Source organism: Colossoma macropomum, unplaced genomic scaffold, assembly GCF_904425465.1.
Source record: "Colossoma macropomum unplaced genomic scaffold, Colossoma_macropomum, whole genome shotgun sequence".
Lineage (NCBI taxonomy): Eukaryota > Metazoa > Chordata > Actinopteri > Characiformes > Serrasalmidae > Colossoma > Colossoma macropomum.
In genome coordinates, this window is record NW_023494808.1 from 17,764,565 (window position 1) to 17,783,330 (window position 18,766).

The window sequence follows — 18,766 nt, forward strand, 5'->3', positions numbered from 1 at the left end:
TCAGCACGTGAAAGTGGGACTGAGCTACAGTATTTGACTGCATGTGATACCAAATATAGGTCAGCGTAGGAAGCCCCGCTTCCTTTCATGACTCGGCAGCGCCAGTCTTAACGTGGTGATAACGCAAAATCAACATTAAGAGAACGTTCGGTGTGATAAGCTCACTACTGCAGGCCCCACAGACTTCACAGAGGCTGCCAGTGGCTTTGATCCTGAGGCTGGCCTCAGATTGAGTTAATTGGCCCTCTGGGTGGTAATTATGGAGAAGGGCCCCTTGGCTGCTCAGGGCACCCAGAGAAAGGAAGGGGATGTGGGCCACAAGATCCTATGAGACTAAATAAAAAGAGGAAAAGAAAGGGTGGAGGAATGTCGCCAGTCATCCCACCGCTAGCACTCACCCGTGCCCTCCCATACATAGCTGTTACTATAATTGATGCTACTGCCGTTGCTCTTGTGGTTCACTACTCGCTGTCATATTTCTGGATCGCAGCTGGAGGTTGTTCTCTTATGATCTAGCACATTTTTGCAAGCTAAGGAAAAAAAAACCTCTGTGAGAACAACTAATGACATTTGCCAGACTAACAGTGCACTGTTCAGAGACAGTACTAAAGTTCTGCAGTTCAAAATGTAGGTCATTTTGTCCTTATTAAAAAGGAATTCCCCCAAATCTTCAAAATTTCAGCATAGCTAAATGGCAGAGATGTAAACAAAGTCGTTCATAGAGGTCTGGTGTGAAATGCTCCGTTCTAGAGAAACTCAGAACTGTTCACAATGGTGGTGATAGGAACAAGACATCTGAAGAGTTTAGTACCTCCTGCATAAAAAGTTATTACATGAAACGATTACAAATATGTTGCCTGATGTCTAAGACATTGTTTTGTGATAGGTTAGACATAAGCTGCTTAGTCAAACCAGACATTAGACCATAACTACAGTTAATACTGGGCTTCCACAAGGAGAAGTTTGGAAAAAGTTTTAAGCACATTAACATGTCAAATCACTAATTATTTTATCAAAGTTATTTGTATGGTATTGTACTATTAGTGTTTTTCTATTAGTGTTACTATTAGTGTTTTTTTATACAGAATTTTCCCAGCTGTCCAAAACCTTTGTAAATAACAGAGAGCAGAAAACATGTATATTGAGAGACGTCATGGGTTTAATGAAAACAATAAAAGTTCTAACCTCTGGCTGGTGCTGTAACACCTTTAGAGGCTAAGCATTGACGGCTAGACAGCTAATCAGCCAGCTCAGGTTTGGACTTTTGTAGTTACATACAAATTTATATGACAATTAATTGTCAGCTAAAATTTCATGGTTGTACAAGGCTTAATCACATCCTCAGTTTTGTCAGTGATTTCAGAATGTTGGAAGGTCTAGGATTAAACTCTATCACCGCAGAACAATTTGTGATTTTTTTTTATGAAAATGTATGTATTATGAAATTTAAACACAATTTCACCTCAGTTTTGAATTATTTTTAAAAGTACACTGAATGCACAGATGTGACAGCAGAAACTGCTTACATTTTTGGATTTTTACATTTACAAATACCCTGAGAATTTTATTTTGACCATTATATTTTACTGAATATTGTTATAATTGAATATAATCCATTCTTACATTTCATGAACAATGCAGATGAATTGCCACCTTCATACTGATGCATCACAATGCATCAACGCATTTTATACAGCTAGTTAGAAGAGACTGGAAACAGCCTAGCTGTCCAGACTGCACAAACTGAATAGAAGTTTCACAGAAATTTATGTCCATGAAACATATTCCTGTATATACATTCCTGCTTTGTCTCTGTCCTAGAACATACAACATTGTCCTAAAGCTAATATCTCCCATTCCCATTCCTTCACCCACCCCGCTCCCCTGCAGACATACTTGGCTTTGCTGATGAGCAGGATGTCGGTGAAGAGGAACATGTGTCTCTCCTGCGTCTGCAGGCCAGTCTTCAGCTGGGCATAGGCATGAGAGATAAACATCCGTGACGGGGCCATATAGGACTGCACAAGGAGGCAGGTCTCTGGGCTGACCGGAGAGAGGCAGTTCTCCCTGGAAAGTGAGAACAAATGAAAACCACCTGTTAATGGTCTTTGAAGAAGAAACATGCAAGTGATGCAATACTTTTTCATGCAAGTGATGCAATACTTTTTCCAGAGTACACTCCCTAAAATGCCATATGTGAGCCAACACATATGACGAGTACATAACTTACGTATTAATTTCATCTGTTTCTGCATAATTAATATCATTTACTGAATAATAAGTCTTAAGATTAATAACTGCACTATTAGTTCAAAAGCTTAAATGAAATAACGTACCGGTTGTCTTGAAAATAATCCCAAATCGCACTGTCCATCTTTGGACACACCCTACAGGCAATTGTCTGCTTTCCCGCTTTGTTAGGTCATATCTGAGACCAACCTGCAAGTCATCTTGGTGCATGACTCATATTTAGCAAAAACCAAAACAAAACGCTCACTAAGCTGCAGTCATCTTACTCTGAACTCACACTCTGTACTGTGAAGCGGGGCTCCAATGTGGCATGCAGGCTGCGTTCAAAACATATTTTCATTTACAACAAGCAAAAAGCCTAATAAGGGTAGCACTGTGCAATACATTTCAGTACAGTTTCTTAACCCCTTAAAATCCCAGGCTTCTTAAGGCTTATTTTTCAGTAACTACATTGACTATAATGCAAACTGGCATTGCTGAGTTGTTCCTATGTTAGTTTATGTAGGTTTTGACCCATTGGTAGGCCATTTAAAGTGTTGATCAATATTGCAATATTGGCTTTTGCAACATGTTGCAAAAATGCTTCAGTATGAAAACAAGCCTTGTCAGCAGTCAAAATGCTTACTGTGAGGATCTTGACCAATCTTAGTTCCATATAAATGTTTGCGTGGATGACTCTCAATCAATGAAAGTCATTTATTTTGGTCACCAAAGTGTTTTCTCCACATATTGCAATCACAATGCTCAGTAACAGAATCACAAGGCTGGGATTTTGCCCATATAGTGAGTCTCTAAATATGGAGTTGCAATCTCGTCAACATCATAAATCCACATTACAGCCCATTGTATAACAGTTGGTAACATACCACATACAAGAACTGGGTCATTCTAAACCAGCGGTCACTAACCTCTCTCTTGGACCTCCATCCATTTCCAACACTCATTTACCACACCTGATCCAACTAATTAATGTCTGGAGAAGACCACGATTAGCCGGATTAAGTGTGAAAGATATGGGTTGGAATTAAGTGCTGGCAGGTAAATATTAAGCAAAGGGTTAGTGATCACTGTGTAAACATGTGGAAGCCCTGACAAGTGACATACTTACTTAACTCTCTTGAACAGGGCTGCACAATATATTGTTTGAGGATACTGGCCTTTCATGATACTGGCTTTAGCTATACATACAGTGCAAGAGGCCTCAATATGGAAGTGAGGACAATCTGTAACTATTTCACATTATTGATTCATCGATTTGTAATAATATATAATATAAAAAATATAATAATATATAATTTAATAACATTTTTTTTATTTTGTTTATTTCCTTTTCTCAGTAAGGGCTTCTTCACAGCTGCACATCCTTTCAGACTCATAGTGTGGAGTTCTCACAGTGGAAGGATGAACAGAAACACCTGTGGATTATTTCAGATTTGAATCAAGAGTGGAGCTTGATTTTCTCCTCTCCCTCAAAGATGAAAGCCTTAAGTACTGTTTATCTGATGGTGACAGGTTTGGTGGTCTGCCAGGTCTTGCAAGATTGTTAGCAGGCCCATTTTCTCTTTATCTTTTGATCATTTTTTTTTCAGTTTTTTCACTTATTTTTCTTTGACTTTCCTCTTCCGTAGAATATTTTATATCCAATCTCCTCAGAAATATCTCCTGCAAAATGAATAACTAATAATAAAATAATCGAAGGGTGGTCTCTTACTTTTGGACAGTATTATGTATATTATGTATACAACAAAAAATACATGATGCTGATGTACATAAAATCCATTTCCATCAGGCTCCTCCTCTTACTGTAAGAGAGAGCAGTAAAGGTATTTAAAATAAATAATAATAATATTATCTGGCAAACTGTAAACTAATCACTGCAGATTCACTGGAAAGAAAAATTAAGAATAAAACTAGAAAATTTGCAAGTCATACTTGGCAATATGCAGCAATATAATCACACATCATACAGCCCAATCTCAATGGATTAACAAAAGAACAAACACACAAATAGTTTAATGGGCATCTCACTAAGTGGCCGTCTACAGGGTCACCAGTACGTGGGAAAAAGTGAACCTCCAGTGCTGCTTTAACAAGGTTATTCTCTTGCAGAGTGTCTCGGGTCAAAGCCCAAGGCCTATATTTAGCCTCTATATCCCCCCCCTCCCAGCATTATCCTTCTGAGAAGCTTAGCAACTCCTGCAAATGCTGATAGAGTTACTCTAGGTCTCCGAGCCACTGTGAGAATGCGACTCAGTTCCTTGATTGCAAGTTTCAAGTTCATTGTCAAAGCAGTGTTGCGCGCGGAGGGACCTTCTTCACAAGCAAAAAGATAAGAGTTGATGCAGGTTCAGCAGGCCCCTAGAGACACATCTGAATGCGAGCTATGCAATTGCTTATTATGCTTATTAGGTGTATTGCAACTCTCAGTCAAGAGTCGATTTCCCCACTCTACTGGTTTACAGACGTGTTCACATCTGCTAAGGATGTCAAAACGAACCACTGTATCAACCACAGTCGCCACAATATTACCCAAACATCCTCTGCCTTTCTTCCCTAGAAACACAGAGACACAAAAATACACATGCACAAGCACGCACACATACATGCAGGTGCACACACACACAAACACAAACAGAGCGCACATGGAGGGCTAATGTCTTAACAAAATCAAGCGCTCAGATCTAAAGACTGATATATTTCTACGAAAGTTCAGATCTCATACAAGATTTACATGATAGGGCTGAAAAGTGAGATGACACTTCGAAAAGTGTCATCGAACATATCAAACCTTACATAACAGTCCAAGCTCAGCTGTAGCCAAGCACTGTGTAACAGAACTATCTGAATCTTCAGATTAAATTCCAAAGCATAACCATAGAGCTGTAACCTAGAATAACATCAGTTTGATCAGGATGAGCTGCGGGTTGTGGTGGTGATGGTGGGGGACTGACATTCGCTACTCTTAGCGAAATCACTAGCATCACCCTGTCAGACAGAACAAAGTGAAACACAATTGGTACATGCACTCTCACTCAATCACACTTTTACTTACAAGTTACTTACTTTCATTTTCATGTAGACCTTTAACCCTCTAAAAACAGCTATTTCTGTCACTCAAGCTACACTTCTACTGCTAGATGTGATATCACAATAATGTGATTTCTCAAAGCTGTTACTGCCTTTTTTTATGTATAGAATGTGATCTAATAAACTCGAAAATGCATCGATTTTTATTTTATTCTGTGACTTTTTTGGACAAGAAAACATTTGAATAAGGAATGTAAGTCACACATTTGTTGCATTTTATTGTTACTCTTTTCAAACAAAAACAATAATAAGTCAGTAATAAGACCAAACAGAATAGGGCTCTGAATCGGCTTGTGCGACCGTTCACAGTGCAACCAACAGCAAAGGAATACTTGTGCATATTTTATAGTGAGAGAAAACAGAGATACAGAAAACTCTGATTGTACACTGTAAAAAAAAAAGTGCTGCCTTAAAATTTTTAGTTAATTACATCTCAAATACTGTTTACTTACTATTAGAAATTTTTAAGGCAGCCCTGTAACTTACTTTGGAAGTTAAAACAGTGCACACACTGATGCATTAAACTAAGCCACGTACCATGCATTTATTTATTTGTCTTCCAAATGTCCAATCTAATTCAAATTAATGTAAAATGAAACTGTTCACGACTACACTTGTACTTCTCCATGCAAGGACCACTAATTGCCACTCTACACCTCACCTGCTAGCAGAACACTTTCCCTACATCTGACTGCTCAGCAAATTAACTAGTCATTTGGCTGCTCAGGAGCAGTAGTGCTGAGAAAGATGAGGATCTGCACTGCTGGAGAAGATGAAGTAGCATGTTGCTGCTGGATGGAGATTGAGTGAGACTTAATGCTGTGCAGTGCAATGATTATGACAATATGCATGCAAGTATTTAAGTGTTCTTAAAGACCATAAGACTAGGTAGACTTGCGTAGATGTGTCATCAGCATGTAGCCAGCTTTAATGTTACTTATTGATGTCAAGTGATACTTTCACTTTCCATACACTTTTTTCATAAATGCCTAGTGTATCACATGAACACTACAGGGCACTGTTGTTTTTAAGGAAGGTTTAACTCCTTAAAATCCCCGTGAGAGTGGCTTCTCTTGATTGGGATTTGTGGTAGGCTCAAAAGAAGGCACTCTCCTCCTTTTGATGTGGTTTTGCCTACTTTTTTAGTTAAATACATGAGAAATAAAACTTAAAAGACTTGCTATGTACTTCATAGACAACTTCTTAAGTCCTTATTAACATGTTGGTGATCTGCATTTCCAGGCACTGGACTTTTGATTTTAGTTTGTTCTTTGTCTTTCAGGAGTGAGGAAGTTTATTTCATGAGAAATGAGAGAAAGTCGAATTTCCAACAAAATGTCCAATACAAAACCATCTGCATTGTCTCAGATAGAGCCATAAAAATGCTGCATCTCAGGTTCAGCTCAATACTTCAGTACTTGCCAGATTAGCCTGAACGTTGTCTTGTACCAGTCAGTCTTTAACCCCTTAAAATCCCTGACTTATTACACACTGATTACAAGGCCTATTATTCAGTACCTACAGGGACTTCAATGCAAACTCGTTGAGCTATTCTTAGGTTATAGAAGTGTGTAGTGAAACATCTGGCCTGCCGGCAGGCTTTGGCCATTTAAGGTGTTAAGATGCATCAAGTAGACTGTCGACTACTCGCTACCACCCTACTTTTACCACTGTCTTACCTGAACTCATTCAAAGAGCGTGCTGGACGGCCTTATTCTTGTATTGAGGAAATGCTGTTATGGACATATTCACACTGTCTGTGAGGACAGACTAGGAAAACAACATTCACTGCAACAGGGCATAAGCCTTCTCATAAATCTTCTCTCCAGCAGTGGACGAATTCAGCTGACATTCCTATAACTGGACAAAACAACCCAATGGTCTACCAGACCCGATCACTGGTTTTTCTCTGTATGATCAGAGTAAACTTATACTACTTATATAATGATTCCAATATCCGGTCTTGTGCACAGGACAGTGGGTTCCCCTTTCTTGGTTCCTCTCAGGGTTTCTTCCTCTCTCTGCTCTTCAAAAGAATTTCCTGCCACTGTCAGCTTGGAGTTCTGGAAAAAACTGCTTTCTGACAAGCACTGTAAAAAGTGCCAGCTGCACTGGATTACTTTAACAAAGACTGGATTTTCTTTTAATTGGAAAGGTTCTTTTAATTGCTCAAGTCCAACTCAACTTTAACCATGAATGAATACAAATGGTGACAGTAAATGGAAGACAGAGCAGGTCTGGACCATGTAAATATTCACTCTTTCATTGTATTTTCACCACCAGGAGAAAAGCAAAGATTTAATCTTGTATATGACAGCAGTGGTCAAATGTACATAGGCTCAAGCTCATTCCATACCTGGACATTGTTCTGGATCTGGTCAGTGCTTTGCTGATGACCAGAGAAGGAGCAGACTGCCTGCGGTAAGACAGGGCCTTTATCCTCTGCTAGAAAACAGAAGAGAACAGAAACCAAATTATTACTTACAGCGCAGTTTACATGACGAAATCAGCACAACCTGAATAATCATTTACAACCACAAACCATCAAGTTTATTAAAAAGGCTGTTCTTAAATATTTAATAAGCCAACTGATGTGCAAAAGGAAAGCAGTTGCAATTGTAAGCTAGACTTCCGTGGGCTACAAGCTTAGGGACCAGTCCAAAATTTTCTACACGAGATCTTGACTTCATACTTTTTATACTTTTTTCGATACCTCCTTTTAATTATAAACTTAAAGAGGATGTGGCATAAACCAGAAAGTTACAGGAAGATGTTAAAATTTACCCACTATTTATACTATTTATAATATGTATAATATAAAGCATTTGATGATGCTTTTATTGTATTTTATTTATTGTGCATGTATGAAATGTTGTGACTCTAGTAAATCAGTTGGTCAGTCTTCAAACTGCTGATCAGGTGATCTCCTGCTTTGTTGGAATGAAAACCTGCAGCCACACCGGCCCTTTGCGAGCAAGACTGGACACCCCTGTATTAAATCAATGTAAATGCATTGTTCTCCCCTTTTTAACACTTTACCTGATGGAGGTATAAACAAGGCCACGTAGCTTGTGTGGAGTTAGTCTAACGCAATAATGTAAACTCAGTCAGTTCTAAAGCTCCAACCACTGACACTGATTTACTGGGCCAGTGACATTTGAGCAAATTGATTTTAAATGAGCAGCTTTCCATTGTGTAATTATGGCACAGCTTCTGACACATTAGTTTATTTACTCCAATGCTGAAGAGGCCAAATGAGACCATGGCACTCAAGGGGAACATTTTTTAGAGTAAATAAAAATGGATCCCAATTAGTCTTCAGTCTGCGTTAAGAAAACGTTGCAGTTACATAGTAGAGTAGACATCATTATCCTACTGTTGCTGATACTGGCTGACTTTCTGTTGAGTAGAACAGGAGTAGAGTAGGAGCGTGTAAACTAATTAGCAGGACTTTGGAAACTACTGTATTAACCACATGAGGACACTAAGTAATGGGACACCATGTGGACTCCATGCATTTCACATCAACTCGCAGAGACAACTTAAAGCAACAGTTGGTCAATAAATCAAATTTGCACAATTTCAACCTTTCCCTAAATGCAATTGATCAGTTCAGACACGTTGGATGTCCAAATTTTCCTTCTTTAGTTTTGTACTGGAGCTACAAGACTAATGTAGCTAAAAAGCAATATACGCTTCTATGCCACCAAACACGCCAAAGACGTGCATAAAAAATGACTTGCTCATGTGTTATCGGCAGAAATTTGCTGAGCTAAAAATGGTATTAGCAACTGTCTTAAAGCATGAATTTTGTCTGTAGTTTGGCCATCATTTGTTCAAATATATTCATCATATCATATATATTGTGGTCAGAAACCACGTAAATACACAGAAGAAGCCACATGAAGCGCAACTGTCTAAGTGTTGGCCCTACTGTCAGGATGCCACAGCCATCCATGGCCTGAAGTCCAAAACAACACAACTTTCTTCACTCTTTCACCGTGGGTGGATTCTCCCCACATCACTTAGCGCATTGCTAGCCCAATGCAGGTGCCTGTTAGCTAACACACAGAACTGGGAGTAAGCATTCTCGTTCAAGTGTGTTGAGCTGTCCAGTGATGTTTCGTTAAAAAAGATGCATGTGCTTCATGTGTCTCTGGGGCATCAGGAGGAATGAGGTTGAACCATAGCGATGGCATGGCCACCCATAACTGGGGGCCCAAGAGCAGAAAAAACTTGACAGGACTGTGTAATGGACAGCGTCCCAGCTTGTGGGGAAATTGGGTAAAACACAAATTCTGTATTATTTACCTAACTGAGCTGCAGAGCTGAAAATGTGAGCTCGGAAAACTTTTGACTAATTAAGAGGTTTAAGTTTGGTAAACTCTAGTTTTCTCAAGTTGAGTTAACGCAAGGAAAGCTGTGTAATAAGTTAGAATTTAAAGATGAGCTGAGGTTTCATTTTTTTACAAAGGGGCTAGTGGGTGCGAATCAGCCATGACTAAATTGGGTAAAAATCAAACAACCAAATAATCAAAAACCATGTAAACATGTCTATCTGAGATTAACAGTTTGTGGCATAGGTGTGATGATTTATGCATGCAGTTTGCATGACCCTAATTGGTGGCTCTAGGCATCCACTACTTGTTAGCTACATTGGCCTTGTCACTCCAGTGTGAGACTAAGGAAGCAATCTGTAGACACCAAACATGTCTTATCTGATCAACTACATTTTGGGTATAGGGGAAAACTGCATAAAAGCAATGTCTCTATCTATGTATCTAGATCTTTATGTTAAACTATCACTTCAATACTGCAAGGTTTCTGGAGGACCCCACAAGTTAGCACAGGATAGGAAAGGAGCAGTTACAGTGCTAAGTATTGGCAAAACTACAGAGTGTTCCTGATGGTGAGGAAGAGATAACGCAACACTGTGGTAAGTGAGGAGCTTTAATCAGCTTAGCCAATCAAGGCCTGCTGGCTAGGGAGGACACGGCCTGGCAGAGAAAGAATACATACACATAAAAGTTGCCGACAGCAGTTAAAGTCTAAGAAAATAAAAAAGGTCAGACACTTCCCTGTTTCAGTTGTTTTTTTTCTTGTAAATCCAGTTGCATCATTCATGTTTTAAAACCTTATTCCCATTAGTTGGATTAACAAATCACATGCAATATGCACAATTTCAAGTAGCCTGCATATTCTGAACAGACAGACTGTAAAGGATATTAGCGACAATATTCAGTATTATACAATATCTAAGCTACTATTTTAAAACTGTGATATGTTAAAGAAGATGAGTATCGGCACTCGAGGTTTCAATATTGGCACTGGTTTCAAAAACTCTACTTTTATATTAAGGGTCCATATCATGGAAAACCTTCCCTCCGTTTTTTGAAAATGTACCGTTCACTTTCCATTCCATACGACCCATTTATAGAAACTAAACTGCAAAAACAAACACATTTACATATACAGTCACATACAGTTGGAACACATGTCAAATTACATGTTTCACTGAATTTCTATAAAATATGGCATAACTTTTGCACAGGCCACATTTAATGTTTTACCTCCTCCCCCTTCTCAATATATTAAATTCAGCAAATAACCAGTTATTGTGCATTAACCCATTAAACTCCCAGGATTATTACATATCATGGCTTATTATTCAGTAACTACAGGGACTTCAATGCAAACTGGCTGAGCTGTTCTTAGATTAAAGAAGTGTGTAATAAAACTTTGGGCCTGCCAGTGGGCCCTGGCCATTTAAGGGGTTAAAATGCGCAAAGTGTGTTCTCTGTAGAGGATGTGTAAACTTATTTTCACTTAGAAAGTCAATATTCAAGTCATTTGGCCCAGGGGCACCAAACTTACAGCAATTTAGCTTCACCCGTTCACACTGAAGTTATAAGGACCATTTCAGCCTGGACTGCTTTTTTGGACGAGGCGCAACTCAAGGCAGCCAATCAGAAGAGAGCTCATTAACATATATCATTCTTAAATGCACAGTAATAAAAACAGCCTGATTAATTCTAAGGGATAAAGAGAGGCTGGAAAATGGTAAAGTAAACATGGGATATGGGCTCTTAAATGAGAGCGAACATAATCTGGAATAGGTGGGTTGAAATTCTATTGCAATTAGAGGTTCAAACATTCAGAAATCTATGCACTGATAAGGTGCAGTCACACTGGGGTGTCTGATTAAGAAAGAAACTTGACTGCCAGTAATTCCAAGTGTAAGGGGCTTACCCAGTGGACAATATTTGCTCACTGGGTTTCGAGCTGCTTCTAGTTCAGCTGTTGCAGTCTTTTGGGTTATAATGGCCAATATGAAACTGTCAGTAACTGACATTGAGCGCAGTCTGTTTTATTCTGTTTCATTTTGTAGTAAGTGTTGTACCAACACTTCTCCACTTCCCCTGTAGCTGCAAACTATGTCAGCATGGCCAGTGTGTCACACATTGAATGGATCAGTGCAGGTGAATGAAAGCGGCTTACAACAGCTGTCAATCAAAAATGTACCTTCCACACAGAGTCTGTTGTGCCTACTTTAGGCACTGCAATGCAGAAAATGCTCTAGTACTATCCTTACATTGTAAGAGTCTTCGGGAAAGTTCCTATTAAAGCTGCTATCTGACATAAAATCTACATTATAAGACACCAAGATAATGAGATTCATTTATTAAGACTAAGCAATTCTATTTTTGTCTTATATGTTGCTCTTATTTTCTCTCAGTTCAGTAAAAATGACAATGAAATGTTCTTTCAGGCCTCTAACACTATTCAGTGATAGTAACTGTCACTATAACAGTAACACTGTTACTTGTCCAATCACAGGCTTATTTTTTTTCTATATTTACTGTTATTTATTCACTGTCAAATCTTATTCTTTATTAATTTTTTTTTGGTTTTATTGTTTTGTTTCCAGTGAAGGAGGATGGGCTCCCTTTTCATTCTTGATTCCTCTAAAGGTTTCTTCTACTTGCTCTTAAGGGGTTTTTCCTTGCCACCGTCGCTCTTGCTCATCTGCGGCCTGGACCTGGATGTTTTGTAATACTGCTTTGTGACAATACGCTCTGTATAAAGCGCTACATAAATAAATCTTGAACTGAACGGAACTACTTTAAAAGCTCTGAGCTTCATGGCGGTCATCCACAGCACATTTTAGCCTAATGCTCTTACAAAGGACCTGTATCCAGTATTGCAAAAGAAGAAAACAACCTCACAGTGTGCCACCTCGAGTCCTCATTAAGAGGAAGTACACAATGATCTTTCATTCACAATTATGTAGACAACAATGAGAAGCATTTCTCAGGATGTCTTCTAATTCACGGAAAGGTCTCCAAGCGTGGGAAGAACATGTACAGTTCTGTGACTTTCTCAGAAATGTTGCCATGTTTTCTTCTTCTTCGTTTTTTTTAAATTGATAAACACATGCAAGACACGTTTTTTTTCACCCTCCGACACCATCAAAGGAGGGCAGGAGGGAGGAGGACAGTCAGGAAGTGCCCTGCGTTCCACCGGCTGATTTTGAGAAACAAACAATTTCCAGTTTCCACAGGGAGCCTGCAGCAGGCAGTGTTTGTGAGAGACACCAGCCAGTGCACAACGTGTCCTTAAATCACTCACGAAAAAAAAAAAAAAAATCCACTCTTCTGGAGGTGGAGGGTAAATGACCAGAATTAAAGGCTCACAGAAAGTTTCTTTTGAACAAAAGCCTTTGAGTTGAAGTAACTGAACTAAATTCTTTGTTCGTTCTTGGACAAAGATGTGTTCGATACTTCTAATCAATATTAGATGACATATTACTTGCTCTGAAGAACAGCAGAATGTTTAGGCACCATTGGCAGCTCTGCTACAACATCTGCATTTTATTTAATTTGCTGCATTTTTAAGCCTCTAAAAAAAGTGCCATATTCTCTGTAACGCTGATCCAGGAGGACTTAATACCAGTTATGTATGTGTGGGTATCAGCATCAGCACTGACAGATATATATGAAAAATATCACATATTAGCACTGGCCCACACCCTTCATAGGTTCTTCACAGGTTCTTTAGAAAAGGCAATGGTTATATATAAAACCCTGACCATAACATCTGAATGCATAAATGGTTCTTTGCATGGTTAAATGGCTCTTCTCTATGATGGAGAAACTGTTGTTTATGGTTCTTCAAACCTTTCAAAAATGGTTCTATATAGCACACAAAAGTGTAAAAAACAAGTATAAAACTGTCTAAGAGTGCAGTATTTACATATTGGTGCATCTCTAATAACTATATTTAATATCCTCATCATTTTTGGCTAACTATAGCTATTTTAAATTGTAAAAGCACCATGAAATCATCCTAAAATTTTTGGTTTATTGTGTTTTGTGGCTACATTACACTATGACTAGTTCCTCCAGTCACTGATGTCTGTGTTCTGTGTATTTCTTTTAAATAATTCAGAATCATATTGAAATTAATCAAATTGAGTTGTGATAAAATCTGAGATTTCATGATGTACTGAATCTTTTACCGAAGAACCGTTATTGATTCACGGAAGAGGTGGCCAATATAACATTATCACAATACATTTTGTGATTGTGATAAATAAGATCTATCTATCTCGTAAAAAGGCCTTTAAGCATCGTGATATGATATTTTTGCCATATCACCAATTCATCATGAGGTCAGAGACTTACACCCCTATTTAAAGCCATGTAAATGGTATATAAATGGTCTTGAGAGGAAGCAACACGATCAAATCTACCCTGTCCTGCAATGCTTTAAGATATGAATGATAACAACTGATTGTAAACCTGCACTGTTATTCTCTTTACTCAGCAGCAGCATGTTAGCCTTGTGTTTGTCCACTAGGCAGGAGAAGGCCTGTCACATCAGACCATTAGAGTCCATTTCTGAGTGACCCCATTCTGTCGCCTGTCAAGGCAGACTAACCCGTGCCGGGTTTCCCAAAAGCATCGCATCACAAAGATGATTCTTACAGTGCCCTCCACAAATATTGGCACCCCTGGTAAACATGAGCAAAACAGGCTGTAAAAACATTCATTATTGTTGATCCTTTTGATCTTTCCTTCAAAATATTACGAAAATCTAAGATTTTGTGAAGTACAATGTTTGAAAAAGAACTGAATCTTATCAGGAAATAATTTTCTTTTTCAAATCTATGTGTGCCACAATTATTGGCACCCCTGCATTTAATACTCTGTACAGCCTCCCTTTGCAAAGATAAAGGGTAATGCTTAATGAGACTGAACAACACATGGCAAAGGATCTGAGACCATTCCTCCATACAGAATCTCTCAAGATCTTTCAAATTAACACTTTCTGGGGTGGCCATGGCAGAACCTTGATTCTGTGGTCAGTGAAGCATTTTTCTGTTGATTTTGAGGTGCGCTGTGGATCATTGTCCTGTTGGAAGATCCAAACTATGGCCCAGTTTAAGCTTCGTGCCTGAGACAGTCAGGTTTTGATTTCATTTCTGCTGGTACTTGATGGAGTCTGTGGTACTACATATCCGAATAAACTGTCCAGGGCCTTTGTAAGAAAAACAGCCCCACAATATCACAGATGCAGCACCACACTTCACAGTGGGTGAGGTGCTTTTCTGCATGGCTAACTCTGTGTCTACACCAAACTCACCTCTGTTGTTTGTTGCGAAAAACCTCTATTTTGGTCTCATCTGACCATAGAACACAGCAAACCCCAAGAACAAACTAATGTCTGCTATTCCCCATTTGTGATTCTTGAAGATTCTTTGTCCACTCGAACCATCCTCCTCACTGTGCGTGGTGTCACTATAGACATATGTCCTCTTCCTGGCAGATTCTTAACATCTCCAGTTATTAATTATTGCTCTGATAGTGAAAATGGGCATTTTCAACCGTTTTGTTATTTTGTTATTTTCTTTTAGCCATTTCCTGATTTGTGCAGCTCAACAATCTTTTGTCACACATCACTGCTGTATTTTCTGGTCTTTCTCATAACGATGGGTGACTGAAGGAATTTGGCCTGTATTTCATCTCTAACTTATACTTATCAGGAAGTCATGGCTGACCATTTAAGTGTTCCTAATTGTCCAGGTGAACTTGAAAACAAAAATTTTAATGGGAATATACTTCAGTTACATTTCACTCTTAATAATTTCTAATGGTGCCAGTAATTGTGGCACACAAAGATTTAAGAAAAAAATGTATTTCATGGCAAGATTTAGTTTTTTCTTTTAATCATTATACCTTAAATAAAGTATGGATTTTTGCTAACAAAAATCAGCTCATTTTGCTCATGATTACCAGGGGTGCCAATATTTGTGGAGGGCCCTGTATAAACATTCTCTCTACCAGTTAAGATAATCTTAACACTAAGATGCTTTTGGGGTCATTGTTCTCCAGTAACTGTAGTCCTCAGACACTAGCTCTCTCTATTAAGATACTAAGTTACTATCATACTGAAAAAGAAAACATAAGAAAACATATCGATACCGTTATCGAGCTGATATTAGCAGAAAATGCTCGATTGGATATCAGAGGGGAAAAATCAGTTTGAGCGATCCTGTAATTGGTCTATCCTGAAAACCACACACTTTGTGTCATGTCATCTTGTTAAGCCTTGGGCTGATAATTGATACTATTAAATATCACGATAACTTCATTAAGTGCTGATATTATGCAAATTATAGTTCTCTTTTACATGCCATGTATTTTTTTAGGCTTTGCCTTTATTTAAACATTCTCCTCGTTCAATGGTTAGTTAAAAATCTATACGTTATAAAAACAGGCTTTACAAAAAGAACATCACCAACTAATTAACTACACACATACATGAACTGGTAGTTTTACCAGTCTTGCTAATTTTCTGCACAGCTGGCATTTAACATCTAGTGGTTATCTACATTTGTTTAGTTGAAAACCGAAACAAACGGGAGAGTTATAAATTAAGTAATATTAGAAGCTGGTCAAGATGGTAACTGTGTGAACTATGGGTATAACAATTGTTCTTTGTAACTGAATTGTGAACACAGTAATACTGTTTATCACGCTAATTCTACAGACCATAATCGTTTGTCTACATTTACATTATCGTCCAAGCTTAATGTTGCTAGCAGTGTCTCTATTATTAACTTCTGTATTAAGGTTAGGGCTGACAATGTCAACTGTATTAGTAATTGTGTAACTCTACTGATTATTTTGACAATTAATCAAGTAACTTGTTACCCTAACAATAAACCTGGACTTAACTGAACAGCGGCAGGTCATGCACAGCATGCATTTGCATCAGAAAACTATGCATCATCATCATCATGCAAACTGACAACTAATCACTGCTGATTCATAGAGAAAACAGACTTTAATCAATGACTTTTTTCATCAACTAATCAAGTTTAATTGAGCAATTGTGACAGCCCTGATTAAAGGGGAATTCCACCATTTTTTCAGAATTTCTGTATAACTACATCACTGAGATGTAAACAAAGTCAAAGGTTACATTTTTTTAAATACATTCATGGCACATGCAGGGGGCTGTGAGGCAAAAACAGCCTGCAAAGAAAACACATTTTCAGTCTTATCACTATTTTACTATCATTAACATTACATATAAAACTCAGAAGACTCATGTAGCTTCTCTGTTGGTTTTGGATAGTAAATAAAATGGCTATATCTGTGTTGTAGACACTGTGACCCCTGGTTCCCAACACCACCACTATAAAAAAATAAGAGTCTGTAAGTTTCTCTACTACGAACCACTTTACATCAAAGCGCTCTGCCTTTGTTTACATCTCAACAACTGAATTCTGCAGAAATGTTCAGTTCCTCATTATAACACTGACTTATGTATACAACAACCATTTGCTTTAAACACTTTTCCCGACGCTGCAACCTCCTCACAGCGTCGCCTGACTGTGAATGAAAAAAAGAGGAACAGGTAGACTTCTTGAGCAAGACAAACCAAACCGCAGCTCTTGACCAAACATTAAACCCTCATTCATTCTAAGGCAGCTGCTGAGCTTAAACAACCATTCTTTGCTGCAAAAGAAATCACGCAGAGGTATACTGAAGTGAGACAAATCACATAGGCAGTGAAAAGAAGAAGAAGAAAAAAAAAAAACCAAATGAAACCAGTGATGACAAACAGGACGGTCTGACCACTAGCATTCCAGGCCGGAGAGAGGGATCCCCGAAATAACTCGCCTCCATGTAAACATGGAATTACGTTAAATACAGCACGGGTCAGACGGGCCTTAGCAATCAGGGGCGCCAGGGCTAGCAGCTCCTGACCACGAAGCCAGAGACACGCTGTTGACAAGAGTTTTCCACCTCCTTATTACATTACAAGGCATGGGATCTGAAAGCGGACGGCAGGGGAAAAAAAAAGAAAACAAAACAGAAAGAATACAATGTTATTAACAATGCTAAAGACCTTCCCAGTAGGTTTAGGAGCCTGACGTTCAACAGAATGTTCAACAGGGTGCGTTCAGCCGTACTACATGCTCAACGATCCCAACCAGAGTATCCAGGCTGTCCTTCCTCACACTTATAATTTAAGAATGACTCAGCCAGTGTGCACATGTTATTACTGAATAATAAGCCTTAGCTTGTAATAAGCCTGTGAAAGTAAGGAGTCAATGGACACTTCAGTGTCCGCTGCAGTTGATGCTTGCTAGTTCCTTCTATTCTTTCTGAATGAGCAAAAGAAAAAGGCTGTTAAATGGGCTCAGTACCACATATAATGCACAAACTCCACCTGATTCAAATGCGTACATGGGTTCCACATGAGGAAAATATATTACGTCAACCTTGTTATTGTCTTTCAGGTTATTACCGTCAATAATAGGTTATTACATTGAATGACACGGCTGTCCCATAACATCTGATGTCCCATAAGACCTTAATCCACCAGTGTTAGATAGACACAGAGTGATGTATTATGCGCAGAAAGGCTCTTAAAAATAAAGGTCCCACACTAGAGGAACCACTTCCAGTGGATGGTTCTTTGAAGAGCCATTTGTGCAAAAGAGATGTAAAGATCTTTCTTAAAGTTTTACGAACCTCCACATAATCGAGAGGTTCTAGAAAGAACCTTTCGATAAGTATGGAACATTTACATTATGCAGACCCTTAAAAAAGTGGTTCTTCAAAGGTTCTTAGGTAAAGGCAATGGTTACATGTAGAATCATTATGACTCAAAGAAAGCGTTGAATGTTAAAATGGTTCTTTGAATGGTTAAATAGTCCCTAAACATATGTACATATGTTTATACAATGTTGTATATGGTTCTTCTAAAGAACTCTTAAAATGGTTGTGTAGCACCAAAAAGTTCCACTATTCCAAGACAAAGAAATAATCTTTTTTATAGACGCCTTTTTGCTAAGAATGAATCTTCATCTTTACACACACAAATCTTCCCTGAAGAACCTTTCAACTGATGG

At 38.5% G+C, this 18,766-nt stretch overlaps 1 protein-coding gene across 3 annotated transcripts in view; it reads right to left on the minus strand.

Moving 5' to 3' along the window:
* Positions 1 to 18,766, minus strand: part of LOC118798287 (rho GTPase-activating protein 20-like) — a 39,681-nt gene that overhangs the window by 18,194 nt on the left and 2,721 nt on the right. Inside the window, exons 2-3 of one of the 3 annotated variants that reach the window (XM_036557700.1) lie at positions 7,694 to 7,782; positions 1,897 to 2,067 (exon numbers count right to left, since the gene is read on the minus strand). In XM_036557700.1, coding sequence (XP_036413593.1) covers positions 1,897 to 2,067; positions 7,694 to 7,782 — 260 coding nt within the window. Of the gene's footprint in view, positions 1 to 1,896; positions 2,068 to 2,336; positions 2,416 to 7,693; positions 7,783 to 18,766 lie in introns of those variants that run through there. The other 2 variants (XM_036557702.1, XM_036557701.1) reach the window with 2 other exon arrangements.